Here is a 20,353-nt window from a genome sequence, read left to right on the forward strand (position 1 = left end):
TTTAGCTATTTATATTTTATCCACTCAGCTGGCGGTACACTTCGCAATACATGTGGTCAGGCAGTGGTAATTGTTAACTAAGGATGTTCAAGCATTGGAGCAAAAGAACCTCAGCTCAGAAGCTAGAGTTGCTGCAGGCAGTGATAATTAAACAGGCTGAGGGTCACATTGGGAGATCAGAGCATCCTCACACAAGATAAATAATGAAGTGAGCAAGATAATACTATCAGAATCAACACAGAATGCCGGAGGGTCTCAGCAGGTCAGGCAGAATTGAATAAATAGTCGGCATTTCAAACCCAGATCCTTCTTTGGGACTGGAAAGGAAGGGGTGAAGACAGCAGAATAAAAAGTTGGGGGGAGGGGAAGGAGGATAACTAGAAGGTGATAGGTGAAGCCAGGTGGGTGAGAAGGATAAAGGGCTGGAGAGCAAGGAATCTGACTGGAGAGGAAAGTGAACGATAGGAGAAAGGGAAGGAGGAGGGGACCCAGGGGGAGATAAGAGGCAGGTGAGAAGAGTTAAGAGGTTAGAATGTGGAATAGAAGAAGAGGGGAGGGTAATCTATTTTTACCGAAAGGAGAAATTGATATTTGTACCGTCACGTTGGAGGCTACCCAGGTGGATATAAGGTGTTGCTCCTCCAATCTGTGGGTTGTCTCATTGGAACACAAGAGGAGGCCTTGGACCAACATGTCAGGTGGGAATGTCAGTCACTTTCCTTCACCAATGATACTGCCTTCACCTACATCTCCTCCATTTCCCAGACACCCACGCTCACCCCATTTTCCCGCCGCTTTAACAGTGATCGAGTTCCTCTTGTCCTTACTTACCATCCCATGAGCATCCATATCCAACGTATCATTCTCCGCAACTTCCACCATCTCCAAAGGGATCCTACCGCTAAACACATCTTTACTTCTTCTCCACTTTCGGCATTCCATAGGGATTGCTCCCTCCATTTGTCCCTCCCGGCACTTAACCTGCAAGCGGCCAAAGTGCTACACCTGCCCATTCACCTCCTCCCTCACCTCCATTCAAGGCCCCAAATAGTCCTTCCAGGGAAGGCAGCACTTCATCTGCGAATTTGCTGGGCTCGTCTATTGTATCTGGTGCTTACGATGCGGTCTCCCCTACATTGTAAATTCGGGGACTGCTTCGTTGAGCACTTCTGCTCCATCCACCAAAGGAGGAACTTCCCAGTGACCCAATATTCTAATTCCAATTTTCATTCAAGTTCTGACATGTCACTCTATCGCCTCCTCTTGTGCCACAATCAAACCACCCTCAGGGAGGATGAGCAGCACCTTATATTCCAACTTACCAGTTCTCACCTGCCTATCACCCCCCCGGTGCCCCTCCTCCTTCCTTTTCTCCTGTGGTCCACTCTCCTCTCCTCTCAGGTTCCTTCTTCCTCAGCCCTTGACCTTTCCCACTCATCTGACTTCACCTATCACCTTCTAGCTAACCTTATTCTCCTCCCCTCATCATTTTTATTCTGGCAGCCTCTCCTTCTTTTCCAATACTGAAGAAGGGTCTCGGCCTGAAACATCAACTCTTTGTCAATTTCCATGGACTGCTGAGTTCCTCCAGCATTTTGTGTATGCTGCTTTGAATTTCCAGCATCTGCAGAATTTCTTGTGTTTATACTATCAGAATGGCACTCTGCTCTATTGTGCAATGCTGCCTTTGAATTGGGTTGCTCATCACCTGTTTTCTGTTTGTGCAGAATTTTACTTCACACAGAAAAAAACTGCATAAGTGAATTCCAAATCACTAATTCCCCGCAACGCTGGATCTTTTCCAAGTACTAGACAGAGGGGAGGAGGTTACAATGCTTGAACATTGAATTCTCCAATTTCAAGTCATCTGCTTCCCTTCCATCCCTTTCTGTCTCTGATGAAGTACTCAGATCCCCAGTGCTCACCAGCTCTTGCTCCACCCCTTCCTCTTATACATTTATTCTGGCTCTCTCATCGATACTATGTACTTGAGTCCAGCTGAAAAGTCTTGACCCAAAATATCCACAGTTTCCCTCTACAGATGCATCTGACATGCTAAATTTCATCAGCAATTCGTGTTTCAGAACTAGGAGCTTTCCTTGCTATTAAAAAGGACAGTTCACTTTCACTGGCAGACATTACTGGGTAGCTCGATGACTGATTGTGGACTGCTGAAACACCTTTGACAGTTCACAGACTGTTCCTAAACAATCATAATGTTGTATAATAGCATGCACCTCCTATAAGGTAAAATCCAACAGCACGAATGGCAGAGGTGCTTCACTCCCCGGTCAGCTCAATGCTCGTCCTGCACGCTTTAAAAGGGAGAATAACAGTACACCTGTGCGAATCCCCACAGCATCTGGCAACCCCGTGATCTCTGTCTTGGAGGCTAGTTAACCTATCAATCTGCTCATTGTCAAAATGTGGGAGAAAATTGAACATCCAGAAGGACCCCATGTAGTTGTCAAGAAAGTGCAAAGTCATAAGAGACCACTTCAAAGTCAGGATTGAACCCATGTCTCTGGTGCTGTGAAGCAGTGGACCTTCTAGTTTCAACTTTGATGCACCTGGAGAAATGTAAAAGATAAAGCTGTTTATGGATTATAGCTCGGCATTTGACACCATCACCCCCTCAGTGCTAATAAAGAGCTTCAAAACCTGGACCTCTGTATCTCCCTCTGCAACTGGATCCTCAACTTCATTATCAGAGCAGTCAATACAGATTGGTAATAAAATCTCCTCTTTACTGACAATCAAGGATGTGTGGTTAGTCAACTGCTCTACTCTCTCTACACATGACCGTGTGGGTATGCACGGCTCAAACTCCATTTATAAATTTGCTAATAATACCACTGTCATGGGCAGAATCTTTGATAGTGATGAGGAAGTGTACAGAAGTGGTTGACTGGCGTTGCAACAATATCCTCAGTGTCAGCAAGACCAAAGAGCAGATTGAGGACTTCAGGAAGGGGAAGTCAGAGACCACACACCAGTTCTCATTCAGGGGTCAGCAGTGGAAAAGCTTCAAGTTCATGGATGTCAACATCTATCTTGGCCCAACACATTGATGAAATCAGAAGATGGCATATCAGCAGTTCTACTTCATTAAAAGTTTGAAGAGATTTTGTCTATCCCCAAAGACTCTTGCAAATTTTTGTAGATGTGGAGAGAATTCTGACTGCTTGCATCACCACCTGGTATGGAGGCTACAATGCACAGATTATAAGAGGCTGAAGAGGGCGTAGACTCAACCATTTCCATCACGGGCACAACCCTTCCCACCATCGTGGACGTCTTCAAGAGGCGGTGCCTGAAAAATGTGTCATCCATCATAAAGGACACATTGACCTCTTCTTGTTGCTACAACCAGACAGAAGATACAGGAGCCTGAAGACCCACACTCAACATTTTAAGAGCAGATTCTTCCGCTCCGCCACTGAATAGTCCACAAACCCATGAACAACACTTCATTATTTATCTTCTACTCTATTTATTAATTTTTGTAATTCAAAGTAATTTTTATGTCATGCATTGTACTGCTTCTGCAAAATAACAATTTTTATGGCATATATCACTGATAATAAACCTTTTTCTGATTCTGATTCACGTTGGTATCTCAGCAGAAACATCAAGTCTACCAGGGATATTTAGGGCAGGAAGTAAATAGAGGCACAAACTATCACTTAAAGTGAGTCTTCACATACTGCAGCCTATCTAAATTTCTCAAATTTTCTAGAGTGTCATCACAAGTCTGGTGTTCTACTGGAAGATATTTGGCCATACTCTTTAGCCTGGACTGTACTCATTCCTGGAGATCAGCATCATGTTGACATTCATCTTCCATTCCAAGTGGCCATAACACAACACTTCCCTCACTTTGCTGCTCAGAGGGGTTCAATGTGCCCTTGAAGAAATTATTTTGTCTGATTTGACCACTAAAAGACTGGTGGCCTCTTAGGCAATGGGACTGGCAAACATTATTGACTCCCCACTACCCGTTGACTTCACTCAAGGGTTACTACGATGTATCCATTCATCTCAGAATCAGAATTAAAATTATCACCAATTTATGTGTCATGAAATGTGTTTTCATGGCTGCAGTACAGTACAAAGTCATAGACTTACTATAAATTACAAAATAAACAAATAATGCAAAAAAAAGATGTCAACAATAAAGGCTTCTATTCATTGAATGGGTTTCGTATTATGAGGCAAAGTCCTCAAGTTCCATTTTGCATTTCCAGAATCATGCATGACTGAGGCGTTGACTTGGGACTGAGGGATAATGAACTCAGAAGGATGAATCACAGGGTCAATTTTTATATGGTGCACACACCAGGGGAACATTAGGTTCTGCACAAATTTGTGGGTGCAACAAAATGCTTTAAATATCACTTCACAAGTATTTATTACCCATGCCATTTAGAAGGTGAAAGTGAGCCACCTTTCTGTACGGATAAAGTGATAAGGTGAAAATATATTTCAGGATCAGGAGTTCTGGACTATCATTCCGTAACAAAGAAGGAAAGGTGGCAGTTCCAGGTCAGGTGAATATGCCAAGAGGATGGACATAGAAAACTTACAGCACAATACAGGCCCTTCGGCCCACAATGCTGTGTCGAACATGTACTTTTGTACTTACTTTAGAAATTACCTTGGGTTACCCATAGCCCTCTATTTTTCTAAGCTCCATGTACCTATCCAGTTGCCTCTTAAAGGACCCTATTGTATCCACCTCCAACATGGTCGCTGGCAGCCCATTCCACGCACTTACCACTCTCTACATAAAAAACTTACCCCTGACATCTTCTCTGTACCTACTTCCAAACACCTTAAAACTGTGCCCTCTTGTGTTAGCCAATTCAGCTCTGGGAAAAAGCTTCTGACTATCCACACAATCAATGCCTCTCATCACCTTAACCTCTATCAGGTCACCTCTCATCCTCCTTCGCTCCAAGGAGAAAAGGCCAAGTTCACTCAACCTGTTCTCATAAGGCATGCTCCCCAATCTAGGCAACATCCTTGTAAATCTCCTCTGAACCCTTTCTATAGTTTCCACATCCTTCCTGTAGTGAGGTGACCAGAACTGAGCACAGTACTCCAAGTGGGGTCTGACCAGGGTCCTATATACCTGCAACATTACCTCTCGGATCTTGAACTCAAACCCACGGTTGATGAAGGCCAATGCACCCCAAGATCCCTCTGATCCTCCACACTGCCAAGAGTCTTACCATTAATACTACATTGTGGCATCATATGTGACCTACCAAACTGAACCATCTCACCCTGATCTGGGTTGAACTACATCTGTCACTTCTCAGCCTAGTTTTGCATCCTATTGATGTCCTGCTGTAGCTTCTGACAGCCCTTCACAACACCCCCAACCATTGTGTCATCAGCAAACTTACTAACCCATCCCTCCATTTCCTCATCCAGGTCATTTATAAAAATCACAAAGAGAAGGGTTTGAGAAGAGATCCCTGAGGCACACCACTGGTCACCGACCTCCAAGAAGAATATGACCAATCGACAACCACTCTTTACCTTCTATGTGCAAGCCAGTTCTGGATCCACAATGCAATGTCCTCCTTACTTTCTCAATGAGCCTTGCATGGGGCACCTTATTAAATGCCTTATTGAAATCTACTGCTGTACCTTCAATATGTTTAGCCACATCCTCAAAAAATTCAATGAGATCTTGAGCACTGTATATTTTCATTTGCTTTTGATCTTGTCTTTCTTGCTGGGTTTGGCAGTGGAAGCTGGTAGATCCACTGCTTCACAGCACCAGAGATGTGGGTTTAATCCTGACTCTGAAGTGGTCTCATGACTGCACTTTCTTGACAACTACGAGGTCCTTCTGGATGTTCAAACTTCTCCCACATTTTGACAATGAGCAGAATAATAGGTTAACTAGCTTCCAAGACAGAGATCACGGGGTTGCCAGATGCTGTGGGGATTCGCACAGGTATACTGTTATTCTCCCTCTTAAACCTTGCGGAACGAGCATTGAGCTCACATTTTGACAATGAGCAGATTGATGGGTTAACTAGCTGCTATAATTTGCCACCTCTGTTGGCAAGTGGTGGGAATTTGGGAGGAATTGAAGGCGAGAAGAGAAAAAAAGTGGGTTAATGTAAGCCGAGTGCAAATGGGTGATTGATGGACTTGGTGTGCCAAATGGACCTTTTTCTATGTACACCACCACCATGACTCTAAGATGCTACCCAAGAACCAGACTAGGTAGGTGCAATGCTTCTCAATTATTATGGGGGTGGCCATCACTGTGATGGTAGGAATTTGAATGTGCTGGAAAATCTGAGAAACAGAAAAATGAAAAATGGATCAGTTGAGCTGCTTTGTCTCAGATGGTGTTGAGCATCCCAAGTGTGGAGCTGGATGTGAACAGCCAAGGAAAGAATTTCCCTTCACTGGCTTATATCTTGTGGATAGTGGAATCACGCGAGATACTTGCCAACCCATCCTTGAATTTCATTTGTTGCTGCATGCAAACAGACAGGTTCATTATTGACAGTGCTGCAGGTTTAGACCGTTGGTTTGTAAGAATAATCTGTTCTTGCACTTGAGTCCCTAAATACACATTACAAAACAACTTCATAATCTTCCAAATGGTAACACTTGTTTGTTCAATCACCCTGATGCTCTGTCTACTGGACCCCTAGGGTTAGGCTGTTTACACATAGACACACTGGGTAATGGCAATATATGCCTTAAGTCTGTCTGAGTAAGCCATTTACCAATAATTTAGAATGGCAAGAAACCCAAATCTCTCATGCACCTAGTTCCATCAAGGTACCTTCTGCATATTAATTAAAACACAAAAAAATGGAAATCAGACATCCCATCAGGGCACTATTCTGAAATGTTAAATTTGTTTCCATCACAGAGATGGCATGACTAGTGGAATATTTCTTGTCATTCTATTTATTTTATATTATATAATAACCAAACATTGAGCAATAGACTACATTCGTATTATTGAAGAGATCCATCCAAGTTATGAACAAAATAGTGAAGGAAGATGGGTCCATCTAGAGGTGGTATGTCCAAACCAGAATTAGAAATACAGCTGCTTATCCGAGGCATTGCTATTACCACAAATACATTGTAAATCAGTCTATAGTGGGGCATACAAAACATATAAATTTCTTAAAGGTTCAACAGTTGCAATGTCAAAATAAGGCTATCTAGGACTGCAATGAGTTTTACTAAAAACTCAAATAGTGGCAAATCCATGGTGGTCGGGGGATTAACAGGATCATTGATTGCATTCAAAACTGAGATGAACAGATTTCTGGATATTTGACTAATCAGGGATATAGGTGTGAGAGTTGAAGTAAATTAAGATGTGCGAGGTTAAAAGTCAGTGCAGAAAACAAATGTGATTTAATTATGTCTGATAAGCAGGAATGCAGAAGCGCCTGACAAGATTAACTGCTTGTGGAATCATTGAAGTCCTGAGATATGGACTATTGTTTTACAGAAATGTGTAAAAAAACAACTCCAAATATGGAATGGGAAAACACTGAATCTAAGACTGTGTACCTCCTGAGTCAGGGAGGGGAGGGGTAAGGAAGAAGGATAAAACCTGCTGCCCTGTAAGGTTCAGGGTTCCCTTCTCGGAAGGCACCCAGCTCTGCAGAACTGCTAATAAACTTTGTTTCCTTGAATTTGTCTCGTGGCCATTATTCGGGAACGTGGCGCGTTTCTGACAACTTGGGGGCTCGTCCGGGATCCACACTCCGGCCGCGGAGGACGCGAGAAAGGATATCGGAGACGGTGCACCCCGCCGTATTCAGCGGTCCCTGATTCCTTGCTCGACGCTCCGACGCGGCTTGAGCGAGTGATATCTGGTGGACTCAAGGAAACAAAGAGGGGACTCAGCGAGGCAGGTATGCGATCAAGTAATTCCTGTGCACAGGACCCAGGTAGGATGACTTTGGTTTTACTGGGCGATCGCGGGGACAAAGGGTTCTGGAATTGGAAAGGAGCAGCCCTAAGGTAGGCTGCGACCAAATTAAATTCCTGTACGGGATAGACAAGGCAAAGGTTGTCTAAGTACGGGTGGAAGGGGAACCGCTTAAGTCCTCGAAAAAGGGTTCCGGAATTGGAAAGGAGCAGCCCCTAAGCTAGGCTGCGACCAAATTAAATTCCTGTACGGGATAGACAAGGCAAAGGTTGTCTAAGTACGGGTGGAAAGGGAACTGGTTAAGTCCTCGAAAATGGGGGGAGCAGGATCAAAGGGGAGAAAACAAAAGGTAACACCTAGAGAAAGCGCTGAAAAATACCCTGGGGTCCCTCCTGATAGTCCCTTAGGTCACATGTTTGACGACTGGGGAAGTGGGAGGTTAAAGGGAAAATCAAAGGAAAGGATGATACAGTACTGTGAATTGTGGTCCCGCCAACCAATCTAAGGGACAGCCATTTGGTGGCCGAGACTTGGATCCAATGAAGATTGGGTCGAACAGGCTCTAAATATATATGTAAACTCAAAACCTAACGTAAAATAAGAAGAGATCGATTATGCTTTTTGCTGGATGCCCAGCCCCAAGCAACCACGAAAAGCTTTAAGATGGAAACCAGGACAGAGGAAGATAAAAGAAGAAATAAGTAGGAGGTATTGGATAATTTACCGCCTCCATACATACCTCCGGCGCCTCCAACGGCACCCGTTATGGAAGCAGAGGGAGAAGATAATATGGCGGCAGTAGAGAGGCGAGTCGGCACCGAACAGGGTGACGATGAAGCGGAGAAAGTAAGACGAAGACCTGACCGAGAAGACAGAAGGGAAACTAGATCACAAAGATATAGGAATCAGCAGCAAGAACCGAAGGACGAAGGCGGGGAGGAAGAGGCGAAACTGTGTCCGTTGAGGGAGGTCCCGATGGGGGGGGCACAAGGGGGAACAGGTTACGTGAACGTTCCCCTGACGAGTACAGAGGTACGGACCTTTAAGAAAGAGATGAAAAATCTGTTAGAAGATCCTATGGGCCTTGCGGAACAATTGGACCAATTCCTGGGACCAAATACCTACACCTGGGATGAAATGTACTCAATAATGGGGACCCTATTCTCCGCCCAAGAGAGGCAAATGATAAGACAAGCAGCGATAGTAGTCTGGGAAAGGGAGAAGCCCCAGGATGGACCAGGTGAACAAAAATTCCCATTAGTAGACCCACAATGGGATAAGCAATCGGAGGACGGAAGGAGGAATATGCGATATGTACGCGAATACATGATAAAAGGGATATGACAGGCTGTGCCAAAGGGATACAACTTCACTAAGGCCTTTGGAAGTCACCAGAACCCCGATGAAACCCCGTCAGATTTCCTGGATAGGATTCGGAAAAATATGCAACAATACGCAGGAGTAGACCCAGAGACAGAGGTGGGACAACAACTAATTCGAGTAGAGCTTGTGTCCAAAGCCTGGCCGGACATTAGGAAAAAGCTGGAGAAAATGGAAGATTGGAACAGCAAGCCCTTGAGTGAATTACTCCGTGAGGCTCAGAAGGTCTTTGTCAGAAGGGATGAAGAGAAACAAAAGAAGACAGCAAGGATAATGGTCCAGACAATGCGACAAGTAACCGCAGATAGTAGAGAGAGACGGGGACCATGGTTGGATCGAGGTAGTAGCCAGGAGCAAGGAGGAGGGCTAAGGAAGGCTTTAAGATGTTTTCATTGCAATGGAGAGGGACATTTCAAACGTGAGCGCCCCAAGTACCGAAGAGAAGTCCGGTCGTATGCCATGATGGAAGATGAAGACTAGGGAGGTCAGGGGTTCCACCCCTTGGGGATGAATTATCGGCAGGAACCCCTGGTAAATTTAAAAGTAGGTCCCCAAGGGTCAGATACAACCTTTATGGTAGATTCGGGTGCTGAAAGATCTAGTGTAATCCAGATACCTCCCGGCGCCCGAACTGGAACAAAGGTAATGGGGGTATCCGGTATCGGAGGAAAGACAATACAAGTGCCAATTGTGGACAATGTGGAAGTCGGATATGAAGATAGAGCAACCAGATGAGACCTCCTCCTGCTGCCCTCGGCAGGATTTAATCTATTAGGAAGAGATCTGCAAGTTCAATTGGGTATTGGAACAGTGCCAAGCAATGGAGAGATAATAGTAAAACTATTCGCATTAAAAGAGGAAGACGATCGGAAAATAGAGCCCGAGGTATGGTATAGAGAGGGAAACAGGGGAGGATTAAACATCAGCCCTTTACAGATTACCTTGTTACCGGACAGTCGCCCAGTGAGAAGGGAAGGTAATGTTACCTGGTGGCCAGAGGAGCCAACATGGTATATAACAAGGGAACCAAATGGCAGCTGCGAAGCTATAGGAAACAGTTCTAATCTCTGGAATTGCAGCGGAACAAACCCTTATGAAGGGGTCCCCAGAGTCAGGGAAGTATGGAAGGAAGCAAAGAAAGGAGGATTTGACCCGGAGGGGTTATTCTGGATCTGCGGTAATCAGGCGTATACCAAACTACCGTTGGATTGGGCGGGTGTTTGCTTCCTGGGTCTCATACGGCCAGAGTTCTTTCTCCTGCCTCAGGAGGATGACCAGAAGCTGGGAATTAAGCTGTTTGACTCATTACGGCGAGAGAAGTGGGAGATAAAGATGGGCGAGTGGGGTGATAAATGGCCACCTGCTCGCATCATTAAATACTATGGACCAGCAACCTGGGCCCAGGATGGGTCATGGGGATATCGTACACCGATCTATATGTCAAACCGAGTTATTAGACTGCAGGCGGTGGTGGAAGTGATAACCAATCAAACGGCACTGGCATTGGAGCTGTTGGCAAAACAGCAGAGCCAGATGCGAACAGCAATATACCAGAACAGGCTGGCTGTGGATTACCTATTGGCCTCTGAAGACGGGGTGTGTGGGAAGTTCAATCTTACAAACTGTTGCCTAAGATAGATGACAGTGGAAAGGCCGTGTTAAAAATATCCGACAAAATTCAGAAACTGGTCCACGTGCCAGTACAAAACTGGAGATCCCTGGGGAACATGAGTTGGCTAGACGGGCTACTGGGAGGTAGTTGGTGGCGCACCGCTCTCCTAGTAGCAGGCGGGGGTCTAATGATTCTCTTACTTTTGCCGTGTTTGATTCCTTGTATACGAACACTGATCAGGCGCAGTATATTCCAGCTCCAGGCAGTAGCGATACCCCAACATGGGACAAACGAGCTAAAACTTATGCTATTAAAGAAGAAAGTTGACCCTCCACGGGGGGCGGAGGAAGGACGGTGGGCCCCCTGGAAAGAGGAAAAATGCTAGCTGCTACGCACATCTTAAAAAGAAAAAGGGTGGAATTGTGAGAGTTGAAGTAAATTAAGATGTGCGAGGTTAAAAGTCAGTGCAGAAAACAAATGTGATTTAATTATGTCTGATAAGCAGGAATGCAGAAGCGCCTGACAAGATTAACTGCTTGTGGAATCATTGAAGTCCTGAGATATGGACTATTGTTTTACAGAAATGTGTAAAAAAACAACTCCAAATATGGAATGGGAAAACACTGAATCTAAGACTGTGTACCTCCTGAGTCAGGGAGGGGAGGGGTAAGGAAGAAGGATAAAACCTGCTGCCCTGTAAGGTTCAGGGTTCCCTTCTCGGAAGGCACCCAGCTCTGCAGAACTGCTAATAAACTTTGTTTCCTTGAATTTGTCTCGTGGCCATTATTCGGGAACGTGGCGCGTTTCTGACAATAGGGATTGGTCAGAAAATGGCATTGAGATAGGTTAGCCATAGCAGCAGATATGGGGACCGAATGGTCTTCTTTTGCTCTCATCATTGTACTCCAATGGTTCAAAGTTCAAAGCAAAATTTATTATCAGTGTTCATACATGTCACCACAGACAACCCTGTAATTCTTTTTCTGCAGTGTACTTAGCAAACTCATAGAACAGTAACCGTAAACAGTATCAATGAACAATAAACTGTGCAAATGCAAATATAAATAACTAAGATAAAGAGTCCTTAAAGTGAGATCATCAGTTGTGGGAACACCAGAAATAGAATGAGTGTAGTTATCCCCTTTTGTTTAAGAGCCTGATGTTTGAACGGTAGTAATTGTTCTTGAACCTGGTGATGTGAGTCCTGAGGTACTTGTACCTTCCACCTGATGGCACCAGCAAGAAAACGGCACGGCCTGGGTGGTGAGGATCTTTGATGATGGATGCTGCTTTCCTTCAGCAACATTTCATGTAGATGTACTCAATAGTTGGGAGGGCTTTACATGGGATATACTGGGCCAGATCCACTGCCTTTTGAAGGATTTTCCACTCAAGGGCATTGGTGTTCCCATACAAGTCGTCACTTTTTATTGTCATTTCGACCATAACTGCTGGTACAGTACATAGTAAAAACGAGACAATGTTTTTCAGGACCATGGTGTTACATGACACAGTACAAAAACTAGACTGAACTACGTAAAAAAGATTTTAAAAAAACTACACTACACGAGACTACAGACCTACCCAGGACTGCATAAAGTGCACAAACAGTGCAGGCATTACAATAAATAATAAACAAGACAATAGGGCAGTAAGATGTCAGTCCAGGCTCTGGGTAGTGAGGAGTCTGATAGCTTGGGGGAAGAACCTGTTACATAGTCTGGTCGTGAGAACCCAAATGCTTCGGTGCCTTTTCCCAGATGGCAGGAGGAAGAAGTATTTGTATGAGGGGTGCGTGGGGTCCTTCATAATGTTGTTTCCTTTGCGGATGCAGTGTGTAGTGTAAACGTCTGTAATGGTGGGAAGAGAGACCCCGATGATCTTCTCAGCTGACCTCACTATCTGTTGCAGGGTCTTGTGATCCGAGATGGTGCAATTTCCAAGCCAGGCAGTGATGCAGCTGCTCAGGATGCTCTCAATAGAACCCCTGTAGAATGTGATGAGGATGTGGGGTGGGAGATGGACTTTCCTCAGCCTTCGCAGAAAGTAGAGACACTGCTGGGCTTTCTTTGCTATGGAGCTGGTGTTGAGGGACCATGTGAGATTCTCCACCAGGTGAATACCAAGAAATTTGGTGCTCTTAACGATCTCTACCAAGGAGCCGCCAATGTTCAGCGGGGAGTGGTCGCTCCATGCCATCCTGAAGTCAACAACCATCTCTTTTGTTTTGTTCACATTCAGAGACTGGTTGTTGGCTCTGCACCAGTCCATTAGCTGCTGCACCTCCTCTCTGTAAGCTGACTCGTCGTTCTTGCTGACGAGTCCCACCACGGTTGTGTCATCAGTGAACTTGATGATGTGTGTTGCAGCACAGTTGTGGGTCAGCAGAGTGAACAGCAGCGGACTGAGCACACAGCCCTGGGGGGTCCCCGTGCTCAGTGTGATGGTGTTGGAGATGCTGCCTCCGATCCGGACTGACTGAGGTCTCCAAGTCAGGAAGTCTAGAATCCAGTTGCAGAGGGAGGTGTTCAGGCCCAGTAGGCTCAGCTTTCCAATCAATTTCTGAGGGATGATTGTGTTGAATGCTGAAATGAAGTCTATGAACAGCATTCAAACATACGAGTCTTTTCTGTCCAGGTGGAGGATGATGGCAATGGTGTCACCTGTTGAGCGGTTGGGATGGTACGCAAACTGCAGGGGGTCCAGTGAGGGGGGCAGCAGGGTCTTGATATGCCTCATGACGAGCTTCTTGAAACACTTTATGATGATGGATGTGAGTGCAATGGGATGGTAGTCATTTAGGCAGGACACTGAAGACTTCTTCGGCACGGAGATGATGGTGGCGGCCTTGAAGCATGTTGGAACGGTGGTGCTGCTCAGGGAGATGTTGAAGATGTCAGTGAGAACATCTGCTAGCTGGTCTGCACATCCTCTGAGCACTCTACCAGGAATGTTGTCTGGTCCAGCAGCCTTCCGTGGGTTGACCCTGCACAGGGTTCTTCTCACATCAGCCACGGTGAGACACAACATCTGGTCATTTGTAGGAGGGGTGGACTTCCTTACCGCCATGTCATTTTCCGCCTCAAAACGAGCATAGAAGTTATTCAGCACATCTGGGAGGGAGGCATCACCCGCACAATCGGGTGATGTTGTCCTGTAATTGGTGATGTCCTGGATGCCCTTCCACATGTGCTGCATGTCGCCACTGTCCTGGAAGTGGCTGTGGATTCACTGGGCATAATACCAGGCCGTAATGCAGCCAGTCAGCACACTTTCCACCACACATCTATAGAAGTTTGCCAAAATTTTTTATGACATGCCAGATTTCCAGACCCCTGAGGAAGTCGAGGCGTCGTTGTGCTTTCTTTGCAATTATATGTATATGATAGGTCCAAGATAACCAGGAAATTAAAGTTGCTGACCCTCAGCCAAATTTTCAATCTCCCTCCTGTATGCTGACTCAGTGTCTCTTAGTAAAATGCCAGGTATCTTAGTTTTTACAGTGGACTGTCCTGCAATTTAATTAGGTCCAAACTTTAAAGTCTGCATGTTATCCAGTAGTAGAAAATATCAGCCATAGTTAAATGCCAAACAAAGGCTAAAAGGAACTGGTGTGCACCATTTAGTGGCTCTTTTTCCATGGAATTCTTCATAGCTGTTCCCACGCAAAGCAAAATGATTGAACTTATTCTACAGAGGCTGTCCACAGCAATAAAGAACATAAAGTACATGTAATCAAGAAACCCAATGTGCAATAAGTCAGCTTCTAGCTCTAAAAATATTTTGATACAATTATACAAGGACAAAGTCAAACATGATTATGTTTATTTTATTTCCAATGCTTGAATTGAACTTACAAACAGTGCATTTTTCTTATACCACAAAGCACACCATTGAAAGATATGTACCTGAAGTGAAGAACAAAATTGTTTTGTTTGGCTCAGTCTAATTTGCAATGCTTCAGGGAAAGGGCTGCAATTTGTACATTAGTGTTTATAATGGAAGAATATCAGAAATGTTCTTAAACAAACGGTCTCAGCTTGGGAAGATGGCTTCATAAACTACAATATGTATCCATACCTGCAAATGTAGACATAATAGTATGTAATCAAAAGTTTTAATGGAAGAAAAATGGCCTCCTTTCATTCACCTAGTGTTTTTGAAAGTTGTTGGTGTAAAACATGTGCAAACTATGCATGAAATGCAAGAACCTCTTTTTCAATCAAGAAGTGTGAATTAATAGAGAACTACAATACCATTTGTGGGGTTATGAGTAAATTTATTAATAAATATCACAGTACTTGGCCAATCACTTATCAATTCAGAGAGATTATTGCCTGATGTACCACTTGAACATTTTTTAAATATTATAAGTTCATTCTATGTAAACAAAGTCTTTGATAATCATTCCAATTACACTGAAGATTTACTGTAGAAGAGCTCTCATCACCTTTGCTTGAATACATTTGACATGATTTCACTGCTGTCATGTTCAGTTGACAATTGTGTTCTACCATGTTTTTTGCTTGCTGGTCATTTACAGGACAGGCTGCATCAACACAGCATGTTATAAAATCGCATCTCTAGAATAAATCTACAGTATCATGAGGTTTAGCATGTGCAATCTTCTATCGACTCCCGGAAAAATAAGCAATACCAAATGAATAGTGGATTCAATCTAGTTTCAAAACAACAGTGTTATTTAAAAAGGATTAGCTCAAATAATAAAACATCATGACCTTTGAAATTTAGTCACATATTGACAAAAGTCAAGTAATGTCTGTGATAGACATGCAGGAATTAGCACATTAAGCTTAAGCACTAAAACCAAGATTACATGCATCTTTGAAATGTTTGCTGCCATTCTATTTTATCAAAAAGGAGTCAGCTATTTGGCTTGCAAAACAAGAGTTTACACTGTACCTCCATATGTGACAATAATAAACCAACTTACTGGATCTCATCAAGCTGACAAAATCCAATGTGGACTTGTAAGTGGCAAAATGGCAGCTGGACTGGAGGTTCACTGATGTACGTCCCATTTTACATCCACACACCAATCATGTAATTGGTGTAAATTGATAAAAAGCTTATTTCATGAGCAATTTTTTTTGGAAAATTAGTTACATTATTCCAGGAACAGCTAATGGTACAGTATACACATATTTTTGTATCCCATACAGAACTTGTAAGGAATGAACACAACCACCTCCTCCCCCAGATACCTATCTGACCTTTAAGTCTCACAACAGGTCACAATCACAAAACCCTCAGCAGATCCCTGGGTCCAGCATGCACCCCTCTTCCAATACGCAGCCCAGCCTTGCCCCATGAGCCCCACCTTTACTCCTTCCAACCATTATGGGCTTTTCTTCACTATTTTCCCCAATCAGCACTCACCCACCTCCATCCCCTCCTCAATCCTGATGTCACCACCACTTCCCTTAATGCCTATGCGTTCAGGCCAAGATTGGTCCTGGAAACAATATTTATTAACTGTTGTATGAGGCAGCATATTTCTCACTGTGAAAATACACTATCTTGCAGGTCATGGTGAAGACACGAGACTGAACCAAATATCAACATGAGTTTACAACCTGATTTGTTGGAGGCCCATCACATTACTTTATCCACAGAATTGTATGATGGACATCCTCCAAAATCTGGGTTAAGATTTTTCTTAATCTGACACAAGGCACAACCTTGCCCTTGTATAGGAGGTAAAGGCAGGCAGGCTTCAGAGACAAAAACGTTCTATCAGTTTTTGTCAGGGAAACATGCAGCAGTTCCAGTAGAGTATCGATCCTTGAACAAAGAGACTCAATTTCCCCCCAAGAAAACACTGCACATGACATGGAAATCATATTATGGACAAAAGTACCTTATAGAACGGCTGTAATTTGTGTGACACAAAGCAAATTTCTTGAGTGTTGTCATTGTACAGCTCTAAACAACATTAAATGAAACACTTGTAGCCTATAGTCAGTTTCGTGTTTGCACTTGCTTTCCTTGATCAGTAGCAGAGAAGAAATCAGAGAAGAGTGCCTAAAAGATCTGTTAAATCAGTATCTTTAATTGTTATACAAGCCTTTTCTAGTGTTCAAATCAGTTATAAGATAATTCATGGGGGAGAAAAAGTAAAAATGGGTTCAACCACATCAAAATTTATACGTGATGTTTTGAAGAATCTTAAAGGAATTGTTTTCCAGACAACAATATTCCAAGGGAACAAGATTGACAATATTTGTAAAAACCGCTTTCATAATGTGCAACTACACTTAAGATTTGCCATGAAACTATAATACTACTGAAACCACAATTAATGGGCTGAGACAACCTTAAAATGATGAGTAAGGCAGATTATAATACTAATAACCTTCACACTGTACCACAAATGTGCAAGTAGTTAAAAAAAAACGCCCATAATAAATTAGCTCAGATTATTATGGGCATCGTGGTGAAGTATTTTGGAGAACAGTGCATTTCCTAGATTGTTCAACCTTTGCAAATCAATTTGATGTTGCTTCCTTACATTTTGTCTTCAAGTAGATCTACTGAATTGCTGCACACATTGATAGAGTAACTGGATGAAATTTTACACCAGAATATTCACAGATTGTACCATCACAGTTTCTGTTAAGAATTCATTGTTCTTTTTGCCATGCATGAAAATTTACAAATATTATTACATAATTTCTGCAGTGTGTACTAATTAACTTCTTCAAAAAAAAGGCAGACTGGGTGAGTAGGAAGCCAACTTGTACTTTGATCCCAATCAGCATGTTTTGCTGCTGTGGACTATGAAACGTTCAGGTACAAATACCCAGAGCATTATTACTCATATACAACAGCACACTAGCCTTTGTACTTTAGAAGAATCTATTATACTTGACTTAAAAGGGTCAGACATTCAAGTCCAAGTACAATGTTGACAGAATGTTCCATGTCATAATATTGCAACCTTGAAAACTGGTGACTCCGTCCAAAGCAGCTTTCAGGATGTAGCAGATGGCTAGTTGTGAGGATCCAGCATTAATTGTTTTATTTATGAGCTAGGAGAGATCACCAGCTTGTTTTGGCAGTGAATTTAAGGCATTAAGCTCTCAGTTTGTGCCGCTAATAGTATTAAAGCTCAATGTATCCATTTATTCTCCCAAAGAACATGATGTTTCTCTTTTTCTGACCATTTTGTTGCTTAGTTACAAGCCCTATAGAATATCTTTAAATATAAATGTCTACGGTAAAGGAAATCCCTGCATACACAATTTTTAATAATTACAGTGCCCTTCCAGACACCACCTTGTCTTGTTAATCAACCATCACTTCTCAGCCACTACGTTCGGCTTCTTCTCTTGTCATTGAATAAATTTTTCAGCATGTATACCTGCAGACCTGAAACAATGAGCATCACAGCCAGGTTCACGATTGACCAGAAATTCACCCGATCGTAATTGCCTTCTTGGAGGTTCCGATCACGTGCCTCATAGGCTCGAAGCAGCCCCTGAATTTGGTTGCTTTTACTCAGTCTCGCTTTCACACTGTTTATAGTTTCCTAAAATAACACCCCGCAAAAGAAAAAAAAATTGCATTTCAGAATACAGATGTTCGAGTTACAACTGCATGCAATTCTATTTTAAAACAAAATTTTAAACATACATTTCATATTAACGCAGAACAATTTACATTATCTAAAATACTTTTTAGAGTCATGTTTATTATACAGAACAAATAACAAACTGTTGGAGGAACTCAGTGAATCAAGCAGCGTCTGTGATGTGGTGGGGGGTATTGTTGACATTTCAAGTTGAGCAGCATCTATGAGATTTGGTCAGGGGAGGAATGATGCAGGGTTCTGGTACCTGAAATCCCGCCATTAGGACCCTGCATTATTCCTCTTCCTCACCCTGCCATAAATGCTGCTTGATCTGCTGAGTTTCACTGGCAGATTGTTTGTTTATTCAGATTCCAGCATCTGTAGTCTCATGTGTTTGCATTACACAGAACAAGTTTCTGTCAGCTGACCCAATTCTCCCTGTGAGACTTTTGACAGGCTGATTAACACCTTCAATAATGAACATAACCACAAATGAATTAGTAGTGACCTCAGTTATCCTCCAAATGAAGTGCATGGAACAAGATTATTTGCACAATTGCACTTGTTTCCGAGTGCAAAAACTCCCTCCCAAACAACTCTACTTTCCCCAGTTTGCAAATCTGTTTTCCACATTTGCCATTGTTTGTATTTTTCCCTCAGATTCTCATCATCACTTGCAGTTGGAAACAGAAAATTAATTATGGTTGACATATCACTGATCTCAGGCAGATGTGCTATCAAGCAAGTGAGATTTGGCTCCATGAGCTCCGGAGGGAAGGCTAGAAGTTAAAAAGCTAAAGTGAAGTGAATATATGACGAAAGAATCTATACTGGACTCTCTACTTCTTTAGCTTCTCCTCCTCCCCCCACACAATTCCCAGAGTACAGCCCGAAAGCAGATCAGTAGAGCCAAATTCTATAGCATTCAGTTGAGTCTTTAGATATGTAGAAGCAGTACATTCGAATTTTAAAAAGGCGCAATTTTATCATAATGTCCTATACAATGCTCATATTTATACTACTTAAAAATTTGTGGTTCTCAGCATTAAGTAACCTGGGTCTTGCATTATATAAATTCTGTACTGTATCCTTTGATGCACCAAATGTCAAGGAAGGACCAAAATGTTGCTATTTCCTGTTCGATTTCTACCTTTAAATGTTTATAAATGCAATTACTTCTGCCCTGCAGATTATTCAAGCAGATTCAAAGAAAAACTGCGTTGTTAAAATTGTTATACTTATTGAAAATAATAGCAAAGTCAATTTGTAGAGTAGGGAGTACACAGAGGAAAAATAAACACCAAAGGGAAAATACTATGAGAATTTGGGATAGCAGGAATTAAGAATTCCAATTTGTAACTGCGAATTAGGAAGACCAGGAGGGGCTATGTAGAGCCCTTGGCAAGTAGGATTAAGGTGGATCCCAAGGCATTCTATACATGTACCAAGAGCAAGAGGATACCAAGGGAGAGGGTGGGACCACTCAAGGATAAAGAGGGGAACATTTTCTTGGATGTGAAGAATGTGAGTGAGGTACTTAATACTTTGCTTCAGTATTTGCCAAGGAAAAGGACACGAAGGACCAGAGGATTGGTGCTGATTGTATAAATACGTTAGGGCATTTAGAGGTTGAGGAGGAGAAAGTGTAGGGCCTCCTAATGAGTATTAAAGTTGTGTTTTTACCAACTTGAGTTTTTGACAGTGATGAGAGATTGATGAAGGTATGGCAGTGAATATTGTCAACATAGATTTTAGTAAGAAGTTCGACCAAGTCCATCATTGGCTGTCTGGATTCAGAACAGTCTTGCGCATAGAAGACAGAGGGAAGTGGTTG

At 43.0% G+C, this 20,353-nt stretch overlaps 1 protein-coding gene across 5 annotated transcripts in view; it reads right to left on the reverse strand.

The window, feature by feature from the left end:
- Positions 1 to 20,353, reverse strand: part of tmed5 (transmembrane p24 trafficking protein 5) — a 95,307-nt gene that overhangs the window by 47,604 nt on the left and 27,350 nt on the right. For 3 of the 5 annotated variants that reach the window (XM_073063589.1, XM_073063586.1, XM_073063587.1), the window contains exon 4: positions 18,310 to 18,477. In XM_073063589.1, the coding sequence (XP_072919690.1) occupies positions 18,310 to 18,477 (168 nt within the window). Of the gene's footprint in view, positions 1 to 15,183; positions 18,478 to 20,353 lie in introns of those variants that run through there. The other 2 variants (XM_073063588.1, XM_073063590.1) reach the window with 1 other exon arrangement.

This window comes from Hemitrygon akajei, chromosome 12 (genome assembly GCF_048418815.1).
Source record: "Hemitrygon akajei chromosome 12, sHemAka1.3, whole genome shotgun sequence".
NCBI lineage: Eukaryota > Metazoa > Chordata > Chondrichthyes > Myliobatiformes > Dasyatidae > Hemitrygon > Hemitrygon akajei.